The sequence below is a fragment of the Eleginops maclovinus genome, chromosome 24 (genome assembly GCF_036324505.1).
Source record: "Eleginops maclovinus isolate JMC-PN-2008 ecotype Puerto Natales chromosome 24, JC_Emac_rtc_rv5, whole genome shotgun sequence".
NCBI classification, from domain to species: domain Eukaryota; kingdom Metazoa; phylum Chordata; class Actinopteri; order Perciformes; family Eleginopidae; genus Eleginops; species Eleginops maclovinus.
Window position 1 is genome coordinate 10214041 of NC_086372.1, and position 21342 is coordinate 10235382.

Here is a 21342-nt window from a genome sequence, read left to right on the forward strand (position 1 = left end):
GGCAGAGAGACACACAGGAGAACAGATAGGTACATTCCACTACTGTGTTTCACAAAGGTATTTAAATACAGATGTTAATAATATGCGTGCACAGTTTACTTATTCAGCCGTCTCTTCAATGAGGACACTGTCTCATCGGCAAAACACACATTTCAGAGACACACTTGTTTTCCTGACAGAAAAAACAGCCCAGAGGGAGTGTAAGCTGTGTGAGGTCACAGCTGCTGAGCTGCAGGCATGAGGTGATTGTGAAGCTCAGACAAGGTGTGTGTGTGTGTGTGTGTGTGTGTGTGTGTGTGTGTGTGTGTGTGTGTGTGTGTGTGTGTGTGTGTGTGTGTGTGTGTCAGCTCACAGTCCAGTCCAAAGTGCTGCGGATGAGAGCCTCTGGGTCGGTTCTGTTCAGGGACGACGTGCTGGGCTGGCAGGGCAGGGTGTGCAGGCCCGACTTAGCTATGGCTTTCCTGGAAACACAAAGAGACGCACAACTGTGAATGCTCCTAGGTCTTCATGGAAGTGAGTTCTCATCTGCCATTGTCACAAAGATTTGAAACAGTTTAAAATGAGAAACTCTAATAATTATGTGAAATATTACGGATCAAACATTACATCCTGTGTTTCCTGCCCACTCTTTCAGAGGATGATCTCTTATGTTAGTGCCGTAGATTTACATATGTTGCAGTGTGTAAAATGGGAATCAGGATACCAGAAATTAAGGAGGCAATATCGATACAAATATATAATAAATAATAAAATGTCACAATTCTGGAAAACCAATTGCAAAACAATACATATCATGCAGCCTAACTTGACATGCTTTTGGAATAGTCATTAATCCCTAAAATATATACGCTGAGAAAATATCTCCTTTTAATAACCGTATATAGTGTCTTGCTAATAAGTACACTTGAAGAAATCATAATAATGTTACATTTACATCCGCCATATACTCATTGTTACTGAATAGAAGAAAGTCAGCATCACCTCGTTACCTGCTGCAACCAGCTAGCAGACCAGCTAACAGCAAGCAGCGTACAGCTAACAGCTAAGAGCTAGCAGCTGGTAGCTCACAGCTTACAGCGAACAGAAAACAGCTAGCAGCTAACAGCTAGCAGACCAGCTAACAGCTAACAGCTAGCAGCTAACCGCTAGCAGCGTACAGCTAACAGCTAACCGCTAGCAGCTAACCGCTAGCAGCTCTGATATTTGATAATGTGACTCTTAATGGTATCTCTGATTATATTTTAATGGCTTTATTTCCTGGAAATTGTTAGCTGGAGACACAGCTAACAAGAGAATTAGCCTTCAAAATAAAAGCATGAAATTGGGTTAGTAAAATATATCAAATACTGGGCATTTTTAAGTATACGGCTGTAAATACACTACTAGGCAGATGCATTAGGACCAAGCCACAAGTGTATTCTCCCCATTATCAGTACTGTGCAACAGAATTTGCAACAAAAAAAGACACAGTACTGACTCACATATAGACAAACATCCATTCATATCCACACTTGCAACCCATTCACAAAGCAAAGCAGCATGCATGTGGCCTGTAGCGAGAAGAGGAAAACTCTCCACACAGCACCACCCTGCTTTTCAGGATATTTGTATGGTGAAGTTCAACGGGAAGTGGAGAGTTATTTTTGGTTGTCTCGATATGTATAGACATTTTCATAGTTCTGCATATTTCCCATAACAGCATATTGTCTGGACAAGCTTTCCATTGATTCGACTAAACAACAGTTGTTCAAACTTTTGGAAGAAATCTAAATGACATATCTAAAGCTGCAAATAGCCGAAAAGGAAGAGGGAAATTACCTCAAACCAGAGTCTGAAAATAAGATAAAAAGGCACTGTGAAAATAACAGAAGAAGAAAAAGCAGCTTCTTTTTCACACATGATGGATTGGAAAATAAAACCTGTTCAACTGCTTTGTGCATTCCATGGAATAAAAATGCTTGCAATGAGGAGATGAGATAACTCTATGACATCATTAAAGAAAAGGAAAGGAATACCCTGTCATCAAATTCTCAGATATCCATCTCCTTAGAGCTTCATAAGCAAGAGTTAAGGCTATCTGCCTCTCAGATCATGATCATCTTTTGTGTTAACTTGACATGTTTGCGGGTCAGAGAGTCACACAGTATAATGTAGACTCTGAATATCAGCAGATTTCATAGAAGTATGGGTATTTTTAAGATACTTTGAGACACAAAATCATGTACGTAAGGTATGCATGTTATAAATCTCTTTCTCTCGCAGCAAACATGAGTGGTAAATTAGTTTTCATTGTAATATGACGGTCAACCTGTGATATAGGAAATTGTGAGCCAGTGAATACAAGGAGCAGCTGGTTTGAATTCCACAAATACTTAAAAAAAGGACAGACTGTGGTGTGAGTGAGGCGTGTGTGTGTGTGTGTGTGTGTGTGTGTGTGTGTGTGTGTGTGTGTGTGTGTGTGTGTGTGTGTGTGTGTGTGTGTGTGTGTGTGTGTGTGTGTGTGTGTGTGTGTGTGTGTGTGTGTGTGTGTGTGGTACATACGACAGGAAGTTCTCCCATGTTTCCAGATAAGGATCATAGTACATGGTTCCCTCGGCCCCCCCTAGTGGTGAAGAGGTGCTTTTCTGGAGAGTAGAGCCATGGTGGGCCCTGTGTGTTGGAGCAGCGCCCCCCTCGGTGCTCCGCCCCCCAGAGGCCAGCTGACCCAGGCTTGGGCTGGTCGTAGAAGTCTGGATCTGTTTCCGCTTCTCCGTCCATTGAACTTGACTTGACCTTCGTCCATTATACCGACCATAGACCCCATAAGCTGAGTCTGGAAGGAAGTGGGAGGAGTTCCGTCTCAGGCAGCGAGGGGGGCGGAGTAAGGGGCGGGGCGTAATGTTCTCTTTAAGGATTGCCTGGGCTAAGTGCCAATGTCTGGTCCTCAAGCTCACATCTTGTATTCTTCCAGATGTGTCCTGCGCTCGTTCATCACTCCCTTCCTCTCGATCGGACTCCGAACAGGAAGAGGTGTCTACTCCCTCTTCATCTTCCTTCTCTTCTCTACCCATCTGGACTACACTCGCAAGTAACATGGAGGATCCAAGTAAATGAGATTCAATAGATTTTATTCTAGAAGGACGTCGATATCGCAGTGCCATCCCACGTTCTATGCCACCATGAGCATGGTGAGGTTTATACTGAAACCCCCGCCTTCCTCTCATGATGACTCCATCTGCCCTCTCGGTTCCTCTCTCAGATCCTCCCTCTGCTTCACTTGTGTTTGTTTTACCTACCTCTATAATGGACTGCCGCCTCTGTCCACTAGCCACCAATAAACCCACACTGGGGCGCCGGCGCTGCTCAGCACAGACCGGAGGTAGGCCCACCGAGGAGCGTCTGGACTGAACCAGCGCCGCAGAGGGCAGACCCACACTAGAGCGCCTCCTGGCTTTACTGGTCTGAAGAGCAACGCCATGCTTCGGTTTCTTCTGACGGTAACGGAAGAAGAAATCCATCATGTCTGCAGATATGGAAGGTGCTAAAAATGATACCTGGCATCTAAAAATCTGTACTCAGTTAAAGGACATAGCATCGCCTTTCCCCTTCCCTCTTCTGATGATGCTTTAAGATCCCAACAACAGAAGACTGTATCCATGATAGTTGATGAGCTCTTGTCTTTTGTTCCAGTCCTCCTTTAGAAATGCTGAAGGGACAAACAGGCCTTTCTGTTTAAAAGATGTTCCCTAAATGGCATTGTCAATTTATTCAACAAACTTTACTGATACAAGCCCTTTCTTACAAAGGATGATGATGAAATAGCTGAAAGGTAAACGTACTAAGAGCCTACAAAGACTGTTAGAGCATTTGTCACATGCCCAATAGATTATCTATAGAGGGCATGTGACCATTCATGAACATGTCTATAAACACTTAGCACATTTTAGTTGAACCATTAAAGTGTTTCCATTACAAAACATACGTTCTCATCCTGAATTATTCCCATGCTTTAATCATCCTGTTCAGTGAGATCAATGAATTCCTGATGCAGTGCCGCTTCCTCAACGTATCCCAAGTCGTCAAAGTTCAGTCAGTAGGTGCCAAGAGCCCAGATTTTAGTTCATCTGTTTCCTGTTTTCCTTTTGGAAATTGTTTTGACTCCCTTTCTGTGTGTTTCACACCTTCCTGCCCTTTCAGTTTCACCCACATCTCAAATTCACCAAAGAAGACATACAGCGTATGCATTCTGATCGTGAAACGCCCTCTCTTGCATATAAGACGGAGTACGGACACTATCCTGGGAACTAGTTGTGACAGGATCTTTCAATCACTAATGTTGAGCTACTTTCAGAAGAGTTAAAGAATAAGTGAAGAGAGATGCTGAGCAGGAAAATCATTCTGAAACTTAATATTATGTTGGTTGCAAACTAAAACTAGTAAGACTGTTGCTCAGCAGCTCAGCCTGCTGTTCGACTCCAGCACTCATCACACGACACACTCACACACACTGGGTTGGGTCTCAGCACTCTTCATGTCAGTGTGCCATGGGCGCACTTTTCTCCACCTGAAGGCAGTATGATAATAACATCCAAAATACAAAGTTCATTCAATCGATTTAGTTATACTGACAATCGGGCTTGGACTGAAAGGACATGTCTGGAAAAGTAAATGCGTGTCGTGCTACTGTCCGTCAGTTGCCTGCTGCAGGCGGCTTCAAGTGACATGAAGGGTTTGCAAAGCGAGAGAGGGACAGATATCATATCAGATGAGTTGCACAACCAGCCATCATCACCAATGTTTGAGCACAGTCTTTCATAAGGACATGATCCAAAACGGACACTGATCTACTTCTTTAAGACTTCCCTTACAAAATAACACCGACACATGAACCTCCACGAAGGCCTTTGGCATTGCATAAACATGTGTTTGCCCTCGATGACTGGACCTGTCAGACATGCGCAGTTTTGCATTAAAAAGTACTAATTCTGTAATCATTAACTTTGTCACAGTGTTCTTTGTCTTGTTCCACCTCTTGGCGGGGAATCAGACAGTTGAAGGCTATAACTAAAAAGAGCTTGTGGGTTAAACAAAGCAAACAGACGATGTGTTCTGTATTTCAGTTTTACCACAGAGGTGAGTCAGGGCTACAGACCATAGCACCACCAACTGTCAGCCCGACAGACGAGCCTGTACGAGAAGCAGACAGGAAACATGACATGTGATCGGAGTTGTCACCGACTCCCACAGAATAGAATATCATGTAACACAAGACATCAGATGTGCAGGATAAAAGAGTGAGCTGCTTAGACCTCTGCTACCGAAACTATCGCTCTAACAGGAAATCTCATCTAAGAGAAGCCTCAGCAACAGAAAGCTGCACGCTTCACTTAATCCCCCCCCACACCACTGACATTAAACAATCCCGTCTCATAATGCTCCGTCACAAAAGGTCAGGGGCCGTCACAGTGGTAAATGGCTTTGATAAAGCTACACACGACAGCTATAGTCTGAAGTCATATACAGTTTATTTTAAGCCATCATAATTATTTAACTATTACGCTGAGGATTTAAGGAGGTCCACCTCTGGAATGTGGCCCCACTACGCTTTGATTTCCTGTTCAATATACAAGCCACAAACACACAGACAGGAATCGAATCGACCAAAATGTAACCTATGGAAAGGAGAACTTCTGAAATTAGAGACCAAAACAACATAGCTGAAAATAGAAGGAGAAAATGGATTGAAAACCAAAACTAAAATACAAATGTAATTATGATTATCCGTGGTATTGGGGCTGAAAGGCTGTTTTCTTCTACTCCAGTTCATTCGGAATGTTTTCAGTTATGATCACATGCTAACTATAAGGATGCTCATGTAAATATGTCTCAAAGATAGTACATGTCAGGTGTGTGTGTAAGCGTGTATGAATGTAAATGCGTAAAATCCTCCATCTGTCCGACTTATGACGAAACATTGAGCCATTGAGCGCTAGATCAGATAATTGAATATATCAGGGAGTCTTTCACAAGCAGAAACAAATACTGAAATTGGCACATAGACTTCTGCGACAGGTAGTTCAATTATTAAACAACAAGATGTAGAACTTGGCCCTTAGCTCTGAAATGGACCTGAGCAATACCGCACCTTCTTTCCTTCTCTGTGACCTAAATCCTTATTTTTATTTACTAAATGGCATTTATCTAGCTATTCACTTGCTCTTAGCATTGTCAGACTGTAGAGAGAGCCACTCTGAGGGCTGTCTTCATAGATGTAATAAACAATGTTGACTGCATGTGTGATTTGACCTAAAGGCAAGCATGTACAGAATAGTGGGCCAAGAATTGAGCCCTGGGGGACTCCACACGTCATAACAGTTTAATGCTCAGCTTTATGATCATAACCTTGGCCTTTGCACTTTGCCAAACATCCCCAGGCACTTTTACAGCACCCAAAGTAATGTTTCACCAATATCATTTAACACTGACGGGATCCGAAGACACGGAAATGTGTCCAAAATATTATTGAAAGGGAAGCTTTGAGATGAGATGGAAGGATTTCTGTAGTTTTTCTTTAGAAGGGGCAACAACTGCAGCGGAGACATTATAAACCTGCTTATCTCGGATCTGCCCTATCCATCCTCCTCTGATCTTTTCATCTTAACTATATTAGGACTAGTGTTTACCCCACTGTGTGTGTCTGTGTGGGTGTCTGTGTGTTGCTGTTATGTAACTGCTGCCTTCTTCAATGATAATCCCCTACCATATCGGGGCAACGTGATAAAGGGATGAGACGAGAGTATTACCCACCTTAGTGCGTGTTCTCATCACAGCATAGCGCTCTCTGTTTGGCTGAACTGATACATCAAACACTGCATGTGGAGGCATCTCCCTGTCTCCTTTTTCAGACCTATAGAGCTCAACAGGAGGGAGCAGACTTCTGTCAAATACCTATGAGAGCCTAAACTTGGATGAGATTAATGGACCGTCATGGTCATCGCTACAGAAACACACACATGGTTAGATCATGGAAGGTCATGCTTATGGGGCATTTCTTTTCTGCAACTATCCTCAAGTCATGGAGGTCAGAGGGCTTTGTGTACAACCTCTGTGATGCTATCTGAGCGCTAGTATGCTAAAGGTAACAACACAACTACTCACAGGTGTTGGAATAATTGTGCTTAGGAAGGAAAAGCTCAAAAGCTCTGCTGATGAACAACTGTGGGGAGAGGTTTTAAGTGTGTGTGTGGGGGGGACTACCCAGAGCTATGTGCTGTTGGGTTAAATATTTACATGAAAAATGGTGAAGTGCAGAGACACGGAGCAATGTGGTTTTCCTCTAATGTGAGAGAGCTGTCTGAAGCAATGCAGGCAGAGCTAGAATCCACAGGCTTTGTCTCTGGGGGGGGATTCCTTTGATTACGAGTAGAGGAAACTTGCTGGCCACCTTCGTCCCGATTACTGCCATGTTCTCACGTAAACAAAGGAGAACACGGTCAGCAGCCGAGCCTTGCCCCTACAGCTTGGGTGTCATGTTACGGATGAATAGAACCTGTGTAGATGAATAAAAACCCGGGAGCAGCTCTGTGAGTCATCAGCCAATTCACCACAGCAATACAAAAACCCTCCTGTAACACTGTCAACCTGGAACGCCACACCAGGTATATTAAAGCGTCATTCATATTTGTATACTTTTGCCGTGTCTGTACATGAACCGTGGTGGTCTAAATACTACAGACGTCAGTGAAGGGAAGCTCATGACAGGACACGTCTCATTTACACGCCTGCATCATGCTCTCCTGCAGCTGGCTGACACTCTCTGCTCACCATCCCGACCACAGCGAGGAACTAAACTCTTCCATGAGTATCACACTCTGGCAGTGAACCTCATCCAGCTGTTCGGTTTCCTCTCATGTGCCAAGAGTGTGACGACTAATTACACATCTGGTGCAGATCCAAGAAAAAAAAGAGCATAGGAATAATCATAAACATGAAAAGAAATAAAGAGAAAACACAACATATAAGGAAAGGCAGCGAGAGGTACGGCCCTGTTCTTACTCATTTATTTATAATTGAACTCTTATTGTAATCACACTAATTCAAATACGCTAATTGGATTCCTAGATCACAAAAAAAGACTGGGATTAATAATGAAGGCCATCTTGAATCAAGCACAGCTGATACGACAGTAAACGGTGTAGATGCCTATTGTTGCACTTTTTTGCCGCTGGCTATACTTTCTTCAATCGGTGGAGGTTTGGTGTATGAATGGAGCGTGTAGGAGACAGACAGCAGGCTGCGTTTAACTCCCTTCTGTTGTCAGCCGCAAGGAACCTGTTGAGATCTGCCCCCCCAGGCATTCCTCTTACACTGTTCTAAAGAAGGAACCCACCAACAACGTCAACTGCACACACAATCCCTTGCTCAGCACCTTCCTCGACGTGTGTGCAGGGTAAACAGCCGCCTCTCTCCCATGCTGACATGTGTAAGGTCTAAACAGCAGCCCTCATGTCAGCATAATAACCAGAATTATAGACACACACACACACACACACACACAGGTCTTCTTAATCATAACCGCTGCACCTCTGTTTATTTCAATAACACAGCCAAGATGATGTGTAAGAAGCCCTAACCAAAACCAAAGTAAGTCCTCAATCAATCATTGAAGATATTTCAGCTCATCATCAGCTAAATTAAACTCCAGAAATAAAAACCTTAAGGGATAGTTAAACAATATAACTCATAAACCTGTCTCAGGCTCTCACCTTTGTGGGGTGAGCCTATTGGAGTGGGAAAGCTATTTTTTGGCCTCATGAAAGTCATCTAAAAACAGAACACTGGGACTCGGTCAGCTGCACAGTGGTCCGACAGCTTCCTGTTTACACGTCCAGCCAATGCGAGTTACATTCATTAGCTTTGCAAAGGTAAGCTCTGTTTCCACTCAGCTGACAGAACTCTCTGGCTGCCCCCCCCCCCCACACACACACTGGAAACAACTACAAGAACGATAAGAGGGAACCAAAACAGAGCAGTATGAACGCAGAGAGCCCAAACAGGGGAGCAGGGGAGGTGATGCTGCGGACACCAACACCTCACACTGTTTTTGGAGTTGTTAGCCAGTTGTTAACACTAACCGAAACCTGAAGTTGTGGGAAACACTGAGGTGGCAAGAGCGAGCCTAATTCTTCCTGGAGGACCCCCCCCCCCCCGTTTTGTCTGACTGGAAACTGAGAAGAGCACAGCACTGCATCAGCCGCTCACTACCAACCCTCACTGAGCACTACTCAGGTCACTTTCACCCAGGTTAAACTGTTGATTCTACACGTTACAGTTAAACACAGAGAGTTCTTCCAGCCTCGCTAAATGCAATACTTTGTAGAAGATTCATCTATTCTCAGACAATATCCTCATGAGTATTTGAAATAAGAAAGCAGACCTGATGCAGGCGGAGAAACGAATCCATCCGAGTATCTATGTGTCGGGCTCACACTGCACTGTGCTGAGCTCTGACAGCAGATGTGGAGCAGAGAGGGGGAGAGGGAGTGTGGGAGGGGGAGAGGGAGTGTGGGAGGGAGAGAGAGAGTGGGTGTGGCCCAGAGAGAGAAAGAGAGGACTAAAATAACTTTGTGTACTTCCTGAACGTGAAATGTTGTTCACACACACACGCTGAGAGGAAGAGGAAGCAGCCCAGAGAGTGTGGGGTACATCCTCTCTGTGCACTGTGACCGGGCGCACACACACTCTGCAGGTGTGAGGAGAGGACACACTGATACACACACACCATTGCAGGATTCTAGGAATTATTTTTGAAAGAACCGAGTGACATTGATACAGGACTTCACTCAAATGATTTAGTCAAAACATGATCGTCCTCTGATACACACACACTGTTAGCAACCTCCACACACTCCGGCCTTAAAGACTGGACCCGATAAACCTTGCAGTGTTTATAGGCCGCCAAGCTCAGGACACGACTGTCATCTTTGTTGCTGTTGGCATGACGACTGGGGCCCTCGTTGCCGTGGGAATCATGTCCCCTCTCCACATGATGACTAGTGACCCACTGGCAAGGTTATACACACACACACACTCACTCGCTATCACCCCATATCACACATCAGAATCCTGCCCTGACTGTGTGGGAAACATGGTGTGTTTAAATAAAGTGTAATGAAACCTGTGTCACCTGTTTTTCTAGAAATGTGGGTCAATGTGGGTCTATGTGTGTGTGTGTGTGTGTGTGTGTGTGTGTGTGTGTGTGTGTGTGTGTGTGTGTGTGTGTGTGTGTGTGTGTGTGTGTGTGTGCGTGCGTGTGTGCCAGGTCAGGGCAGAGTCCAAGCCAATGGCTCCCTCTGCTGGTCAGTGGGAGCTGTTACACCCCTCTCTAACAGTCTTACCTCCTGGTGAAGATCTTGAGTCCAGTGAAGGACTTGGAGCACCCCGTCAGGATCTCCTGCTCTGCCTCCACACAGATCGGGGGGGACGACATGAAGAAGGAGGGCAGGGTGGAGGAGGAGGAGGGCAGAGATGAAATGGAGGAAGAGGATGCAGAGCTGAATTCTCCATCGCCTCCTTTTATTATTGAGCCGTCTCCTTCTGCGTCTTCCCTTTGAAGGTCAGGAGCGCCGCAGGCCTCAGGTCCAAGTCCCAGGTCAGGCCCCAGGTCAGAGTCCATGACAGACATGTTCACCTCCTGTGGTCACTTGTCATTTCAACACAACACCTGTGATTCTGGCGAGTTCTTTCAAAATGTCTTGGAAAGGAAAGTTGTATCTCTGGATATCCCCAGTTCCAAAAATCCTCAGACTGTTCTGGAAGCACTCGACTAAATCACCGAGCTGCAAATGGAAACGTCACTCCGTCTTGAAGTTGTCATAGTAGGAAATATTTCTTACAATCACGAGACATTTAAAGAAGTCCTCTGAAGCTGGGATATTTACAGAGCTGCACTCAAAGCACTACACTCAGTGCAACTATGAGTTCTTCTTGAGTATTGTAATTAAAGCATAACGGTGTAAAAAATTCTACACATGAAGAATTCTAACAGTTGTATTATTAAGGTTTTAAGTCGAACCACCATTCAGAAATGTGTTACACCTCAACTGCTCCAAGACTTCAAAAATGGCCACCCTGCAGAGGCTGCAAAGTCAATAATCCACATGCCAAAGGTCTTTGCACAAGACAAACAAGGTGTGTGTGTGTGTGTGTGTGTGTGTGTGTGTGTGTGTGTGTGTGTGTGTGTGTGTGTGTGTGTGTGTGTGTGTGTGTGTGTGTGTGTGTGTGTGTGTGTGTGTGTGTGTAGAGATTAGAGCTGAGTCCTGAGGGAGAGATAATCCCCAGCATTCCTCTCCATGTCTCCTCTGTCAGCAGCAGTACAGTCAGCAGTGTAGTCCAGGGTTGTGTCACTGTTCACTCTTCTTTGTTTGTTGTTGTCTCACTCCTCTGTCTCCTCCACCCTCTGTTCTTCTTGTCTTCTTTTAACTAACTTTACACTGTTTCATTTCCTCCTCTTCCTCCTCCTCCTCCCCCTCCTCCTCCTTCTCTTCTTCTTTGGTTTCTTGCTGAGTTTAATTACACTCCATGTGAGGCGCACACTGACACACACACACAACTGAGTTGCACGCTGCTACACACACACTTTCGTAAACACAAACTGATCCTCTACTACCCGTCCGGCTAAAACCAGGAAGTGGATAATGACTGAAAGCAGGTCCTCCCTGTTAGCTGCCCTGTCACCTGCCTGACTGAAAGTCTCTCTCTCTGACTGCTGCAGGTCCTGTGCTCTGTCACAGTGTACAACCAAAAGGTGCAAAGTGACTCCTATGTGTGTGTATCTGTGTGTTTTTCAGCTGTCTGTCTCCTGTGGAGTATTCTGTGGAGTATTTCACAGACAACCACAGGGCTCCATGAAGTCCCCCTGGAGGACTTGCTGTGCTCTGTTTCTACACTATACACTTTTCTACGCGTTAATCTAGAATGACAGGGAACGCCCATAGTTGGAAAAAAATGAACTTTTCTTTTCATTCAAATCACACATGCTGTTATCCAGCACTGTGATGAAAGCACTTCACACCACATGCCAACATCTACACACACGTGCCCTGAGGTCAGGCTGCAATACAAGGCTGATCTCATTCACACACACTCACACACACTCACTCACACAATTTATGGAGCATTTGTGGTTGGATATCTTGCCTGAGACATGTGGAGGGGATCAACCATCTATGTTCTGATGAGAGTTTGACCTGCTCCCCCTCCTCGCAGTGCGTTGGTCTCCTCAACCAGCTACAGTAAACACACCTCCACCTGGACAGGAGGCTGGAACCTAACTGGAGCAGCGTTGCAATGTGAACGTCAGCCAGAACAGAATGATGTCATTTAGAAGAGAGGGAAAGTGAAGTGCAGTGTTTCTCTGCTGGTCATAAAGGAACATCTCACCCAGAGGAGAACTGTCACTCCAAATTACATTCTGGCAAAAGCATCACCAACACACACTTCATATTTCTCCACATGAGGGGGCTGACATCCACACAATGGGCATTCAGTCCCTCCAACATGTCCACAGGGTTTCCTCTGTATTTATCTGGAGAGGTTTATTCCTAGTCATGTGTATCCTCTCATTAGCTGATTTCAAGCCCTGTCTGGTGTAGAGACCAGGAAACATAAACAAACCCATAAGAAGAACCCAGTTAGGCCTTAAATCCTGACTTCACTTTGCAAACCCTGAGACTTTGCATAAGGTATATTACAGTGTTTTTGAAAACATGGCTCATTTCCTCAAAATGCGAATCACAAAAGCTCAAACCCAACTGTGTACACACCAGCAGTTCTTCTAACCACCAGAGGGCGCTGTCACTTCAATATCAGCAGATATTTTAGGGAGGGGGGACAGTCTCTGGTTGCCTACAAATGTACATTTTTCTTCCTTATGACCTCCTTTAGGGTAGGGACCATCCTTTGGGAGAGGAAAGGAGAAAATGCTGTCCCCAATACATTTTTCCATCTGTTCACGGAAACAACCAATCGTGGTCTGCAACCGCAGACTATCGTAAAATGATCAAAGAAAGTCCACTCTCATAGTGTTTCCTGAGTTGTGTGGGGTTTCTTTATTGATTTCATCAATATATGGCAGAGGGTTTTATTGGTTCAAATGATACTAATTGGGATGTGTGTGTGTACAGTGAACAATCACTACGTTTCCCTTGGGGGTTTTTATTTGTAATTCAACCTTGGGAATGATGAATACATGTAACTCAGGGCAAAGCATCTAGAGTCGCTGACTGTAGTCTGTGTGGAAAGTGCACTTCGATAACACACACTGGCCACTCATAATCGGGTCGATAGTGTCAGGCAGTCTGGTTCTCTTGGCACCGCAGTCTCTTTTCTTATCTCCTGATGAATTCTCCTCTCATCTTTACTAAACCCTGTGATGTTTCCCCCTCAGGTAAAGGGGTCACTGCGGCCTGAAAATGACCAAAGCTGCAGTGGCTATCACTACATGTCTTACATGACTTTAACGGTCTTATGTCCGGAATCGGAAGTCTGATCTGAACATCGGATCTATCATCACACCTTAACTTAACAGATATCACATTATATTCAAGGATCGGGTGAAGTTCTCCCCCACCATGTGGGATTTCTTCTTCCCATGTAAGAAACACATCTCTGGATACTAAAATTGGACTACTTCATCCAACACCTCCCTCTCCCTTTAGTCCTTATCATCCTGGTTATGGTGTCAGCATTACCTAACTCTCCTGGTGTATATATAGATAGTGTTTTTACATAACAATAAAATATCTATATTCCTCGTGTAGGAGAGAGGATAAAAGCATGTCCCTCTGACTGAAAGAGCCCCTCTTTCACACACACCTCCCCTCTGCTCCCTCTCATCCGTCACCCACTCAGTATTTCCATGACAAATAAAGCGCCACTCAGCAGCCACAGTATTCAGAAGGATCCCTTTAGCTTCCCAACACCCACTGCTGACCTCCTTCCTGTTGGTCTCAATAAAGGAGTATGATTATAAATGCAAACATTAATCCTAAACCTGACCCCAAAGCAATTTTCCTAATGAGAGGCAGGTCCACAGCTGCCCCCTCTCTTCTGAAAACACCGTGCTGCGGTGAACAGAACTGCAGATAAATCAGGGTTCAAATATAAGACTTGATATTTGCATCATATTTTAAAGGCAGGTGTTTTGAATTCTCTTACAAATATAACTTCAATGATTTGCCTTTACCCACGTATTATATCCATAGTCCTGCTGATTACTCGTCAAAACGGATTTATAAATCCTTTGTGAAAGCACCAATCGTTGCAAAATTGAGGTATTTGATGAAAGCTTGGTGATATTTGATGTCCTCCGTGACGTGTCCCCCGGCCCTGTGATGTGCTTGTCAGAGACAGATAGGTGGATGAATCAGATCTGCACCATCTGTCCGCTGACTGCTGCTCCATCTGTGGACCATTGTTAGCGCCAACTACACCCGTGACTCAGGTGAACCCGGCCAGCGGGGTCGCACAGCAGATACAAGTCCTGATTGAACGGTGAACAAATATCACAGAATGCTGTCTCACATCGAGCCTCGTCCATTCTGTCGCAATCCACACAGACGGAGATATAAATGATGGGATCTATTGTTGTTTAAAGCATATATAACATGGTTGTAAACTATTCCTCTCCACAGGGGGTAGGGGCAGTGATCGGAGACATTGATTAACCTACATCCTGTCTGTGACCCTACACACTGACAGCTCATATAACTGATCTGGCTTCAGCTGAATACTGACCCTAGAGTCTGGGCATTTTTCACTTTAAATGGCAACCAGAGCCCTCTCTGCTGCCTGTATTATTTGAGTGACAGCCTGTTGCAGACAATAGTCCGTTTTGGAGTGGTTTTTGGGGGTAATTGAGTCCATTTCTGAAATGTTCAGGACCTTACATGGCAGTTATAACTTAGGAAGTGGCCATGAAAACATAACCAGGAGACACGGGAGAGCAGCCGAGGGGAATTCAAACAGAGTGGACGACGTACAGGGACAAAGGGAAGACTAAATAGAAGGGTAATCACAAGACGAGACACAGCTGGGGAGGGGAGGTGAAACGCAGGGGCAGCAGGGGAGGGGAGGTGAAACGCAGGGGCAGCAGGTGAACACAATCAGACAATCAGGCAGGAGGGAACACTCAGGAAGAAAACCAGACAAGACACCAGGAGGAAAATCCATTTCAAAATAAAACTATCCACAGAAACCCATCATCATGACACCGGTTGGCTTATTTTGGAACTCTGGAGCATCTGGATTGGACAGATTGCTCATCTATTTGATCGTCTACAGCAGGGGTTTTCAACTGGTTTTGTCCCAGGGACCACCATTCGGACTAGAAAGCAATCCGCGGCCCACTGATGTGCCTGCGCGTGCGCGTGTGTATTTGGTGTTACATGCATAGCTCAATGCATGAAACATGAAAGAGAGGCCACGCAGATTTTATAATAATAAAAGTAGATTTATTAAATTAAATTAAATTAAAGATTATTTTAAAGAAAGAATAAAGAATAATAAAGTGTTGTGCAATTCAGTATTGGGAAAAGTAACTAAAAATGTCATGCAAAGTCAGTCTAGGTGTGTGACAAAACAACAACGGAGAACAAAAATCCAACAACACCGGAGAACCAAAATCCAACAAATGAAGACCAAGGCAGCCTCAACTGCTGGCTGGTCAGGGCTTTTATAACCCAGCCAGGACAGACCTGTCACCAATCACCTGCTGTAGAGACAGAGAGATTGAGAAAAGCAGGGAGAGAGAACAGGCTTACCATTAACACAGGGCGGGGCCTAAACCCGCCAGGGTCGTAACAGTGAAAACATGGGAGAATTAGGCCTACCTGTCAGTGTGATATCTGGGCGTGGTGAAGTCCACACAGCCTGTCTATTCGTGGCGAAATGGTAGACAGAGACAGTCTCATGTCATTCTCTGGATCCCTGTACTTATTCTTTAAGTACGCCAGTGTAGAAAAACCACTCTCACACAGGTATGTGGTTGGAAAGGGCAAAAGACACCTCATTGCTTTTGCAGCAAGCTGTGGAAATTCTGTCTGGCAACTTATCCAGAATTTAACAAGGGGCTGTGTGTCGTACATATGCCTCCTGACAGAGTCTGTGGACATCTCAATCAGCTTATCCTCTTCCACAGCCGTCAGACTTGACCCTACTGATGCATCGTCACTGAATGGGAGCAGGATCCACTTGCTGTCACGGCGCCACTCTTCCGAATCAGTGAAGTACTTTGCGAATTGACGCACAAGCTTCCTCAAATGCTCACATATAGTGTCGTTGATGTCAGTGCTGTCAGGGTATTCCTCAACTGAAGGAAACATCGCCAAGTTATTGCTCTCCACTCGTTCGATCCACTTTGACATTTTTTTCACAAATGCGTCGAGCTTCTCGTAGAGCTGCATGACGTTTGCATCTCTCCCTTGCATGGAGCTGTTCAACTTGTTCAGCTCTGCAAAAACATCTGTGAGGTACGCCAGCTTAGTTAACCAGTAACTATCGTTGAAATTGGAAGCCAGATCAGAATGCTTCTCGCACAAGAACTCGTAGATAGCTCCGCGTAGTTCAAACACACGGGCGAGCACAGCGCCGCGAGACAGCCAACGCACCTCTGAATGATAAAGGAGAGAGCTGTGTTCACTTCCCAAGTCATGGCATAGGGATGAAAACAGGCGTGTATTCAATGCGTTTCGTTTTATGAAGTTGACCGTCTTGACAACGACATCAAACACACCACTGAGCTCAACACTGAGATCTTTGGAGGCGAGAGCCTCTCTATGAATCAGGCAGTGTGTCCAAATTACCCCCGGAGCCACCCTCCTTACATGCGCAAACAGTCCAGTCTTGCTGCCACTCATGGCTCGGGCCCCATCGCTGCATAATGCAACGCACCTCTGCCACGAGATATTGTGCTCCGTGAAAAAATCGTCCAGTGCTTTAAATATTTCTACACCGGTAGTTCGCCCGGGCAGTGGTTTGCAAAAAAGAAATTCCTCGCACATAGTGCCACTGTCCTCGTATCGCACAAATGTTAACAGTTGCGCATCATTAGTAACATCTGTCGTCTCGTCGATTTGAAGGGAAAACAGAACTGTCTGAAGTTTTGCCATCAGCTGGTCTTTGACATCATTTGCCATTTCCCCAATTCGTCTTCCGATTGTGTTGTCTGACAACGGAATAGTTTTTAATTTGTTGGCACATTCTTCGCTTACCATAGCTCTGCACATATCTATGGCTGCTGGCAATATAAGCTGCTCTGCAATGGTATGGGGCTTCTTACTTTTTGCAACCCTGAGAGCGACCAGATACGATGCTTTCAGTGCGTTTTCATTTATTTTTGCACTCTTCCTCATGGTAGCCGGCTGTCCTTTGAAATCACGCAACATCTGTTGCATGTACTCAACGGGTTTGGCCTTCAAGTGGACGTGATGCGTCTCCATATGCCGCGTAAGTTTCGACGGCTTCATAGCTTCATTACAGAGAATTGTTGAACATACGAAACACAGTGGTACCTCCTCTCCTGCTCTGTCTGTCGTCACTGTGAATCCATATTTAACATATTCCTCATTGTATTTTCTTTTTCGTCTTTTTTGCGAAGTTGACGCTTCGGAAGCCTGTCCTTGCCCTATCGTGGCGGCCTGTCCCTCTGTCGTGGCAGCCTGACCCTCTGTCATGGCAGCCTGTCCCTCTGGCACTTTCCTCACTACAAAACGATCCATTGGTGCTAGATATATAGCTAGACTAGTACATATGTAACAAATGTTTGCTGTACTACAACCTATCTTAAAATACTCTCGTCGGCTATGCTTATAAATGTGTGTCAACTTTGCTCGCAAGACTGTACGTAATGAATAATAAGTGAGGTTAGCGACGCAACTCATTACCATTAGCGAATCACAGGCTACCATAGACTGGATAGGCGCAAGGCTACATTCTGTCAGCTTGAATTTCCTTTATATTATTTTAAACATATTTTTCACGATATGTAACGGTATTCTGGAAATGTGTTGAAATATCAAAGCGAATTTATATTTAAAAAAAACAATGGTGAACTGATCAACATAGGCTCTTGTCACGGACCACATGCAATGCCGCCGCGGACCACCAGGGGTCCGCGGACCACCGGTTGAAAACCCCTGGTCTACAGTAAAGGGAATCATCTGCATCTTGTGTTCTCTATATCCAATGGTCGCAACACTACTCATGCCACGGCCAATCAGCAGTACTGCGGAACAACTCGCATAGTGAACAGCACAGCTCCACGAGCAGAAGGATGGGATTGGTGGGTTCCTGTCAGTCCTTCTCTGCCATCTGCGGTACTGTTGTTCTACATTATGCAACTTTTTGGCTTGAGGCAAGAGGTGCATTGTTCCTCCCTCCCACGGCCTCAGCTGGTCAAGTTAATGCATCAACACTTGTCAATTATGATCATCGGTAAAATCATCCGAATCGTGCCTGAGGAACATTACCCTCCAATGGATAAACAGGAGAAGAGGTGGGGACACTTTTAACTTGATCACTTTTTATCAGAGCACATTAACTGGCTACAAAATAGGAGGTGCCATCCAGAAGTTGTGTCACTAACAGAGTCATTAGAAGACATCCCAGGCCCCTAACCATGTTAGTCCAAGACAGATGTAATTATACAGGATAAACACATTAAACCCAAATGAGCAGGAAGACGGCTCTGATGATCATCAGCTGTAACAACAGACCCCGTCCCACACCCAGTCTAACGACCATCCTAAGTGTGTGAATGCCAGTGTTCTTGCATGTTTGATGTGGGTAAAGAAAACCTCACAATCCGTTTGTACCGCCACTCAAATGACAGCGAGTGTTTTCACCTTAAAAAGGGGCGGGGCCATGAGGTAGAGGGAAAGCACCTGGATGGGTTGCTCTCCTCCATACACAATATGTCCACTGTTTGTGGGGAAAGGCAGCTCCCCTCCAACAAAAATGACACACACATACAGTTGCCACAGATAGACACTGATCTTACATAACTCCTGTGGTGAGTCAGGAGAGCCGACAGCCTGAGCCGCCCCCGCCCCACCACCACCAACACACACACTCCCATCTGGATTACGGATTCTGCTAAATGATGTTGAGATTATGCTTCATGCTGCCAGTGACATAAGAAACTGGCAGCTTAACCGTGTCCCCGTATCTGACCTCAAACACAGCCGTGGAAAACATCCGCTCTGTGTTCAGCTGAAATCTGACACCAGACGGGTTATTCAAAAGACCAAAGCACAACACACAGATGAATCTTCTCAGGTAGGGTGGGGGGGGGTGTGGTACGCTTGTTAGATCACTGCCTGTTTTCACTTTCAACTTCAAATACTTTCACAAGATTGTATAAAAAGTGGCTTCAGCTGAAGGCCGATCCGTCAGTGAGCGTTGAAAATGTTTTATTTATGATTTCCTTGAAAAAAGAGTAGCTGCCAGCATGACGCAGTTCAGTATTATCAGTAATCCTAATGGGATTGTTTGTGTGTGTGTGTGTGTCTTGTACCAGACACATGGTGTTATGAAATAACATGGTATGTTTGTGCTTTATTTCTGTCTCTCTCTGACCCCGTACACAAATACATGTCTCTTACCTAGATAGGGTTAGGGTTAGACAAGCCCTCGACATATACTGCAGGTCATCAGACACCTGAAATAACCGGGTCAGAGGAAGAGATAGAAGCCAGTGTTATCAGGGCAAGAAATCTCCCACAATGCATGTGTGAAATACACTCACATATGCACAACCAGGACCTATAGACGAGCACTAAGGCGGAAGGAGCAGATTGAAAGGGACACCTCCCTTGGTGACGTAGGGCATGGTTGGACATTTTTTGGGATGTTGCTGAAATATTTAGCGTGGAGCCTTGGATGAGGGCTTAATCTGGAGAATGTTGCCCCGCTGTCCACTACTCCTAACAGCTGCCAGGGTGGATTAATGTGAAACACTGTACAAAGCAAAAAACAACCCCATCATCCGGAAAGGTTGATCTTCTTCCAGAGCTCTCAATGATGTGTTGTCATGGGGATGGTTGAGTTGGTATCAGGGGAACTTTGGTCCCACTGTATCCGAACCCAAGACGTCAGAGCTCCTCATCTTGGTGTTAAAATGAGTCTCTAAATAATTCTGTGTCTGTATTCATCATCATCTGCTGTGTGTTGGCCTGGGAATGTGTGTATCTCTATGAAAACCACAAGCGTCCCGGTGCAGCAGGCAGTGAGAGGCCTGTTTACGGAGGTGGACGGATCACAATCACATTAGAGAGCATCACACACCGGCCGTTCCTAAGGCAACAGACAGGCCAATGTGTCCTTCATGGAGAACGCATGTGCAACAGCATTAATATTGACAATGCCATGAGCTGTAATGAGAAAGAAACAGCTGCTAAAATGTACTATAGATGGTAGGTGAAACAAACACAGTAAAGGCCCTTAATGCTGGCAGCAGATCCACAGCAAAAGGAATGTCACCTTAACATGTCACTGCAAAAGGACCACTAGTGAAGTACTCTGAGAACCTGGATGTGCATACTACAGCCTCACACACAGTTCAATTCTATTCAGTGTACTTTTATATATTCACCGCAATTAACTGCATAAGATTTAAGGAACCTAACTGGCTCTGTGGAGACCACCAGGTCCAGAGAGAGACCCCGTGAGCCCATAAGGAGATGTGTTTCTGTGGGTACCTTCCTTCCTGCTGTTCCTTTCTATCCTTACTCCTTGCTCTCTTCTTTCCTTCCTTTCCCTGTGTCGTGTTTTAGCTTCTTTCCTTTATCAATCCCTTCCTCTTTTCCATCCTTTTCCTCCTACCTTATTCCTTCCTTTCTTTCCTTACCTAGCTCCCGCTCTTTCTTCCTTCCTTCTGCTCTCACCGCACGTTTCATAAATATCAGTTCATGTGCGGGAGCTGCTGTTGCGTGTTTTTTGCAATTGTGCACTTTTCTTCTCACAGTGAGCCGACGGACAAATACCAAAGTGACCGTTGACATCCAAGACCAAGAACACTCATAATCATGTGACTTAGGATGAGTAGGTCACATGATAACGACTGAGTCACCCTCTCTCCATTAGGATGTAGCAGGGGGCTGAGAATAACACCTGCTTATGTATGGCTCAACACATGAATCCATGCAGACACCTTCAACTGAGACACACACACACACACACACACACACACACACACACACACACACACACAGACATAGTCCTAGCATTCAGGTAGAACAGGTTAACTGGTGGTGGGCCACATTCCACTGTTTACGTTTCCTACCTGTAGGACACTTGCTTCCTGAA

The 21342-nt window shown here is 45.1% G+C and overlaps 2 protein-coding genes and 1 long non-coding RNA gene across 3 annotated transcripts in view; 1 reads left to right on the forward strand and 2 right to left on the reverse strand.

The window, feature by feature from the left end:
• The window catches only part of LOC134861097 (diacylglycerol kinase zeta-like), a 59875-nt gene that overhangs the window by 37911 nt on the left and 622 nt on the right, over nucleotides 1–21342 (reverse strand). Inside the window, 2 exon segments of the mRNA XM_063878107.1 lie at nucleotides 353–461; nucleotides 21320–21342. The exon segment at nucleotides 21320–21342 is cut by the window's right edge and continues 93 nt beyond it. Of these exon segments, the coding sequence (XP_063734177.1) occupies nucleotides 353–461; nucleotides 21320–21342 (132 nt within the window).
• Nucleotides 311–3956, forward strand: LOC134861102 (uncharacterized). The gene is made up of 2 exons (XR_010165368.1): nucleotides 311–513; nucleotides 2951–3956. It is a non-coding gene; the product is annotated as an uncharacterized LOC134861102 (long non-coding RNA).
• Nucleotides 15321–18180, reverse strand: LOC134860660 (protein FAM200A-like). The gene is made up of 2 exons (XM_063877431.1): nucleotides 15870–18180; nucleotides 15321–15751 (listed from the first exon to the last, which is right to left on the reverse strand). The coding sequence occupies exon 1, from the start codon at nucleotides 17943–17945 to the stop codon at nucleotides 15873–15875; it is 2073 nt and encodes a 690-aa protein (XP_063733501.1). The 5' UTR covers nucleotides 17946–18180; the 3' UTR covers nucleotides 15321–15751; nucleotides 15870–15872.

What these genes read in the sequence shown, in the direction of transcription:
- LOC134860660 (XM_063877431.1), bottom strand. Translation starts at nt 17,945, where the DNA reads ATGGTAGCCTGTGATTCGCTAATGGTAATGAGTTGCGTCGCTAACCTC.